Raw genomic sequence first — 7,827 nt, 5'->3', positions numbered from 1 at the left:
GGTGAGTACGATCCATGTCTAATATATGTATATATAAATATATACAGTAAATGTGTGTATCTAATGAGCTGGTGGTTGTGTGTATAACCCTTCTGCTGGTTTCTTTGCAGTGTTTCCCGGGACCTGTGTGTTTCTGTCCCTTTCTAGGGTAGGTCCTCGATGGGCACCCCCTCTGCTGGGTTCAGAAACCTGGTGCTCGACTTGCAGTGCTTATTTCACTTGTCGATATATGTTCAGACAGTAAGTAAGCCGGTTTTCGGGCTTCATACTTCCTGGATCATGCAGCCATAACACAGGCTTCTGCGGGAGCCTTCGTGATCATCAGGCCCCCGGCGGGTCACTGCAAAAATTCCTGGACGTCCGGGCTGGGGTTACGCTTTCATGCTCCCCTGACTGGTCTACCGTATCTGGGTCGCCCTGAGGGGTTTCCCGATTACCAGGATATCCCCTCTTGCTGAGGCATCGAGCGGGAGGCATAGGTGGCATTACGAGAACCTTCCTGTGTAAATGCTGTCTTGGGCAGTGCTCCCCTCACCTTTGAGGGTTGTATTTGAGCTTGCCTCTCCCGTTTGGCCCAGTACTTCTGGGTATCTGTAAACAGATGCTTGGAAAACTCTTAAAATAAGTGCAGCACGTTAAGCTTTGCACACTTTTCTACAAATCCACATAAGTGGTAAGTGTGCACGTTATGCTTTGCCCACTTTTCTAAAATCCTGTATGGTAGGGGTTACGCGTTTTTGACCTCGTTCCCTTTCTCTGAGTTGGTTAGACCCCGGTTCCTTGGGCTCCACTCAACTAGTGTGTCTCTATCGACACACTCTGGAAGCATCGCTCCCCTCACCATTGAGGGTTATTGTGAGTATGGTGTTTTCTTTCAAGCGTTAATCCTCTCTGAGGAGTTGGATTCCTCGCTCCATGGGCTGTCCTCGTGGTAGTTTGAGCAGTGCTCCCCTTTTTTCAAAGGGTTACCTGCAATGAGCAACGTTACCCTCTGAATTTGGAGTTCTCCTCTCACATGAGAAGTTGAGTTCTCTGTTTTTCCAGAGCACCTGGAACCAGCAGCATCAGGTGGATTAGGCCCTTCCTCTGCTTCCCTGATGCGCTGAGTGTTTAGCCAGCTTGCATTATGCTTACCCTTCTGATTTTACAATCATGCTGCTGGTCAAGCCCCCTCTCGGGAGAGCTGGGTTTGTGCTCCCTCAGCCTAGGTAAACTACTGCTAGCCGTTCCAGCAATGGAACATGCTGTAGGTCGAGCCCCCTTCTCGGATTGAGAACTAGGTGTGTTGCTCCCACAGCTAAGTAAATTATTGCTAGCTGTTCCAGCTTTGGAACATGCTGTAGGTCGAGCCCCCTTCTCGGATTGAGAACTGGGTGTGTTGCTCCCTCAGCTGAATAATTGATAGCTGTTCCACCATTGGAACATGCTGCAGGTTGAGCTCCCTCTCGTTGAGAGCTGGATGTTGCTCCCTTAGCTACAGATTTACTGCTAGCCACACCAGCATTATAGCCTTAGACATAGCATTTAGGGATATGCTATTTCTATCTATGGGCTGCTCTTTCAGGGTGCCACGAGAACCCCTAGAACGGTATTCAAGTGTGTGCACGTTATGCTTTGCCCACTTTTCTAAAATCCACATAGCTGGTAAGTGTGCACTTTATGCTTTGCCCACTTTTCTAAAATCCACATAAGTGGTAAGTGTGCACATTATGCTTTGCCCACTTTTCTAAAATCCACATAAGTGGTAAGTGTGCTGCTGGGAAATCACTTCATGTAGCCCTACAAGAGTGATTACTGATAAACTGTCTCAAAAAAAGAGTTTTTAGAGAAGATAGAAGTCACCCACTGACTTTCAAAGCTGCTAATGACTTTCTACTTCGAGGACCTTGATAGAAATGTAGTGGAGTGAAAAGTACAATATTTGTCTTTCAAATGTAATGAAGTTAAAGTCATAAGTTCCCAGAAAAAATAATACTAAAGTATAGATACTCAAAAAGTGTACTTAAGTACAATACTCAAGTAAATGTACTTAGTTACTGTCCGCCTCTGCATATAACGTATCAATTGTACTTATAGGTTGTGCTTCAGAGAGCTTGTTAGTCCAAATTAAGAAGATTAGAAGCCAACGAAGATAAAAGCCAAGATTAGAGAAGCAGTACTTGGTAAAATGACATGCACACAACAAAAGGTTTGAATTGTATATCTGTGGTATCCTTGAACACAGCGTCTTCTCAACATGATGTAAACACACTAACTAGCGGAAGTGTTTGTGGGCAGGTCAGACTCTGTTCGTATTTCGTGGGCAGGCAGGGATTATGCAAATGTGTTACCCAGACGTATACCGATAACAGGCAAAAGATTTGAAAATATGACGACTCGTTAAGGCGATTCAGAATCGACTCTCTCTTTTGAGAGACAATATCTTTATTTATCATGCACTTTTTTGATTAACAACTTTGCAGATTGTTTTCATTTAAGGATAGCTATGTTATAAACTGCAAAAGAGATATTTTTCAAAAACCCATATGACCTGCTCTTTAAGTATCTGATTCTGAAGTTGGAATTTATTTTGCAATTCTTCTCATTTGACATGTATAGCACTCTCAAAACATGTGCTCGAAGAGCATTTGTGCATTTGTTGACTTTTTAAGCATTAAACAAATGTGTGACAGATACAGTATATAAATGGTTCTGGTGGATATTTATGTGAGAGTTTGAAGTACACATGGAGATGTAATTATAACTTGCCTGTATATAAATTTATTTTATAATGTCACTCTTCTCATAAGTTGACTTCATGACAATATACCAAGAGAGGTTAATGTTTTAATAAGATGTCTATAAAAACTTTCCTGGTTATATTAACAGAATATACATAGCATGTGCATGAGCAGAATACTCCAACTGTCGAACAGTTGTTTTTTTTAGTTTTTTTTTTTTAAATTGAGTGTAAGTGGGGGTAAGTGTGGCTCACACTTGGTTTGTTTGCTTGTTCTAAACCATATGCAGTACCCCAGCAGTGTTATTTTAGTATCACTGATATAAAACTGAGTTCATTTTCATTTTAATATTTTTTGTTCATTTTAATTTTAGTAATTGAGTCATTTTTAACAAATGTGTTTTGTCATTTATTAATTTTTTTTAGTAGTAGTTTATTTTGTTCATTTAAAAAGTTAATTTAAAAATAAACTTTTTAATTAATTTTTATTATTTCTTTATTATATTTATTAACATTAATTTTAGTATGTCAAGTTAGACTAAATTAAAATGAGAAATTAAATGTTGCCTTGGCAACAAGCTGAAAAAAATTAAGTTTTAATATTTTATTTAAGTTAACCTTTATTTGATTTCAAATAATGATTTTTTTTCTTTTTATGGTTTTACTTTTAGTTAAGTATAATAATCCTCTAACGAACTTTATAATCATCATGTCCCATGAAAATAGCACTATGTTTATGCTTTAGACATTTTTAGAGTACATTGTTTAAAATAAGTAAATAAATAAAACAGCATATACAATAATAAAGCTTTCTTACGAGAAAAAAAATGGATGGACCTAACCCTCTGCTCTCCTGCTCAGCTTTTAGACTGCATAAACACTAATTAGATGACCAACTGAGTAGTGTAAACTGCTGTACTTTCTTATATTCTCTCTTCTGCACTGGTGTGTTTAACCCTGAGCTAAAGAAGCTGTTAAACAGACAGGTTAACATGTGGAGAGCACCTTGCCTGGGAATGTGGCCACAGATGGAAGGTGAGGAGGAGAGTTGCAGTGGTAGGTTGTTCCAGGTGCTCCTGAAAACAGTTTTTACTCTGAAAAATCAGTTCCATAAAGACTAGTTAATAGCCTATTCAAACCTCAGGTCCTCATGATTTTCTAGATCACTGTTAAATGGAGACACAGGCAAATGTGGATTTAAATATGTTTGTTTATAGCCTACTTCAGAGTGCTTGAGATAATGGTTTGTATTCCTCTTGTAAGAGGAGGATTGTATTCCTCCTCGTTTCCTTCTGTAAAAATGTTCCCTGTAAAACTTCTGCATCTAATTTATTTACCACTGAAATCTACAGTTATACAATATATATTAGAATTTTAACCTTGCCTGTATTAGATAGCTACAACTTTATTACAGACTAGATTTCTGGCATTTTCTGGTGAGAATGTGAGTTCCTTTTCTGTGCATAAGTGATCACCATGACACTTTGGTTTGTGTGTGATTACCAGTGTGTTTCACAAGATTTTATGATATAATGGTTACTAGATATGATTCAGATTCTTCATCCAGTGTAAACCTTAGTGATGCACCGAAATACAATTTTCCAAAACTTTCAACAATTAAATTTGGGTTATTAGTTAATTGAGCTCTTTATGTAGTTCAGGATGTCATGTTTTCAGCTTCAACCAGTCATAGTAATATTCTTTGTCAATGACCTGCCTCTTGGTAGTTCAGCTAAACAAATTTGACATGTTTACCTATTGTAGCTTATCCACATTGTGTGCACAAAATAGACTCTGACACTGTTCCGGTCAATGATTTTGACCATCCTATTTCAGCTGAAATTGAAAATTAAAGTTTTCCAGTTGCATTTAAATATTTTAGGTTACCAAAATTTCAGTGCATAAATAGTAAATCTAAAGGATTTTTTTTTTCTTGCCAGGGACAGTGTACCCAGTGGTGGTGAACCTACAACCTTTTAGTTACCAGCTTAGATATTTTACCACTATGTCATCTTATGCCAATACCGTTATAAAAATAATAATTATTAACATGCAGTATTAATATTAACATTATTAACTGATTGTAACACTACTAATTAATTCACACTGATTGTTCCACTGCAGGCCGTGGCAGTGACTCGGAGTGCGACACCCCCCAGAGGAAGATGCCGGACGTCCGCAAGGATGACATGCTGGTCCGGCGAACTTCCTGCAGTGAACCCCGGACTGCCATTCCTTTCAACCAGTATCTTCCCAACAAGAGTAACCAGAGCTCATACATACCTGCACCAGTGCGACACCCTCACACAGACAGAGATGACAGCTGCAAAAGCTGGAGTAATGCAACCTCACCTGTTGGAGGAGAGAGACCTTTCAGGTAAATCTAATCTGAGATGCTGGTATGTTGATATAGCGATTGTTTTTATTATCTGGTAATGTTGTTTAAATTCGGAGTACAGTGGATACAGTGACTTGCTACAGAAATTAATATTCGGTCTGGGCTCCAAGATTTTTTTAAACTTTTCCAGCTGACATCTATAAATAGTAAAGGGGAAAACTGCTATGCTCAAGACATGATTACTTTTGTGTAAGGAGGTCAAAGATCAGGCATTTGGTTAGATTCAAATTCCATTTCTGAGAACAGTTTTCTCCACTATCTTGATTATATCTATAAAAATCAGTAATGTCTCATGCATTTATAACTCACTGTACCTGCAACAAAATCCTAACCTTCTGGGATTCAGAGTTAAAAATAAATATCTTAAATCTCTAAATAAATAAATACATATCTTCTCTCCTGAAGCACGCAAACTCCAGACACTATCACTGTTTGCCAAACTCCACAAAAAACACTTTTACAGCACAGATATCTTGGCTAAAATTCCCCTGTGTCCTCATAAGTGGATTAACATTTATTTGTAAGTGATTGGCAATATTATGGCAACCTAAGGGATTACATGGTTTTGGTCATCCTCCTCTTCTTTAGTTTATTTATTTATTTTTTTGCAGTTTTGATTTTGTAGTGCTGTGGTTTGAGAGGGGTGGTTTATTTGAACCAGATGTGAACATTAATTGTCTAAGAGCTACAGACTGCTCTGATCCAGAACAACCATCAGACTGACACTATGAACACAGACAGGGACTTTCCAATATGAAATGAAAATGCTTATTCACACTACCTGAAAACATCATGCTAATGTGTCAAATGATAATCTCCTGTAATTGCATTCAGTGCAACTGTAAGTGTTTTCAGTACTATCTGTACTGATGTCCTTATTTATTGTTTGGAGTATTATGTTAAAGGGGTCCTATTATGCTTTTTCACTTTTTTAATTTTAGTCAGTGTGTAGTGTGTATGTTTGGGCATAAAAAGATCTAGAAAGTTACAAATCTCAAAGTCCACTCCAAAGGGAGATATTTTGTTTAAAAAAAAAAATCCCTTTTCAAGAACTACAACGAACGGCTTGTTTGGACTACAGCGTTTGTTTTCCGGGCTTTGTGATATCACAAAGCAGCTCATTGGAATATCATTACAAATAATTCCCGCCTACAGAAATTCGAATGGTTGGGGGGTGGGGAGGGGCGAGTTTGTGGTTAGAACGCTTGGTTGAGTGAGTGCATCAGATGAGACGATGAAGAAGAAATGCTGCTGCAGAGTTAGTGCATCAGAGAAAATGAAGAAGAGCTGCTGTGCTGTAGCGTAAAATTTTCGGCATGTCTAGAACAATTCTTGCCTACACTCATAAAAAATAAAGTATTTGAATTTTAAAGACGTGGCGCGACGCTACGCTGCGCTTCTCGTCCAGTGTGCGACCGCCTGAAACGCTGTTTTTTTTTCACCTCCGTGCCCAAACGTCTTTGTTTGGGCTTCCGAAAATGGATGATGTCAGGAAACAGTGGTTGCAATTTATTTTTTAACTCTGTTCCTGAGCATTATAACCCCAATTTGCTATTGTGTGCTGCGCATTTTACTGAGGACAGCTTCCACAACATGAGGGAGTACAGTGCCGGATTCGCCAAAAGCTTTTGTTGAAAGACGGAGCAAAGGGCGGGGCAGTACTGAAACTCTGTCTATGCTGTTCGCCAATCACAACGCACTGGGACAGCTAACCAATCACAACACATTTTGTTTTTTGGAAGGCGGACCTTCATCAAACTAATCGAGCCGTTTGTGCCAGGCTGGGGAGAAAGGTATTTTAATAATGTAAATTATGTGAAAAATAATGTGCTTTTCGAACCACCAAGCATGAGTGCATGTGTTAGTACACCTCCAAAACAAAATCAAGACTTTGTAAAAGAGCATAATAGGACCCCTTTAAGCCCAGAGTTTCCATGTTTTCCAAACATGCCAGAATCGATGGATGCAACGTCTGTAGTTGATGGTAAATTTTTGTTTAAATTGATAGTTCGATATTAAATTTTTGCTACAACATTACATTGTACAATAAAAAGGAATGGATATTCATTGTAATAACTGTTAAAGATTAGAAGATTAGATGTTAATAAATTATTAGTTTAAAAAAAATCTAAACATGAAAACAAACAATTAATAAAATGGCAGAAATGAGCACACACAATTGAATATCCAATGTGAAATGATGTTTCCAAAAATGAACCGATAGAAATAAATGAAAAAAAACAGAGAATTGGTTGTAACAAACTAGCTAGTAGTGAATTCTGAACTCTGCCTCTATATAGTGTCACCAGATGGAAAACACACAATGTAATTGTTTGTGTGTGTATGTGTTGTTTTTGTCCTTCCTTTCTGTTGTATAACACTTTCCTTTCCATATCCCTTTCCTGTATTGCATGTTTTTTGTTTGACATGGTGTGCCGTTTTGTCTTGCTCATGTATGTTTTTGTGGGTGTGTCACTGTTCTTGTGTGGCTTAGTGGGAGTGAAAACCTTTCGTTAGAATTGTCCTCTGTGGTAGCAGGAAGTGATGTTCACTATGTAGAGTCACAACAAATAGATACTGACTCTAAACAGCAATACTCTAGAGTGTCTCCTCAAAATGACTCTTCCCCTAAAGACCCAATTTCTATTAATACACAACTCAGTGACCCTCAGATTAGACCCCCCCCCCCCTCCCCACAACACCCCCCACC

The 7,827-nt window shown here is 38.5% G+C and overlaps 1 protein-coding gene across 6 annotated transcripts in view; it reads left to right on the top strand.

Moving 5' to 3' along the window:
• Window positions 1-7,827, top strand: part of limch1b (LIM and calponin homology domains 1b) — a 282,167-nt gene that overhangs the window by 238,233 nt on the left and 36,107 nt on the right. For all 6 annotated transcript variants that reach the window (XM_016246396.1, XM_016246398.1, XM_016246395.1 and 3 more), the window contains one exon: window positions 4,844-5,096. In XM_016246396.1, the coding sequence (XP_016101882.1) occupies window positions 4,844-5,096 (253 nt within the window). The remainder of the gene's footprint in view (window positions 1-4,843; window positions 5,097-7,827) is intronic.

This window comes from Sinocyclocheilus grahami, unplaced genomic scaffold, assembly GCF_001515645.1.
Source record: "Sinocyclocheilus grahami isolate Dianchi unplaced genomic scaffold, SAMN03320097.WGS_v1.1 scaffold796.1, whole genome shotgun sequence".
NCBI classification, from domain to species: Eukaryota; Metazoa; Chordata; class Actinopteri; order Cypriniformes; family Cyprinidae; genus Sinocyclocheilus; species Sinocyclocheilus grahami.
The sequence above is the reverse complement of the archived record's forward strand: the minus strand, read 5'-3'. Positions and strand labels throughout refer to the sequence as shown.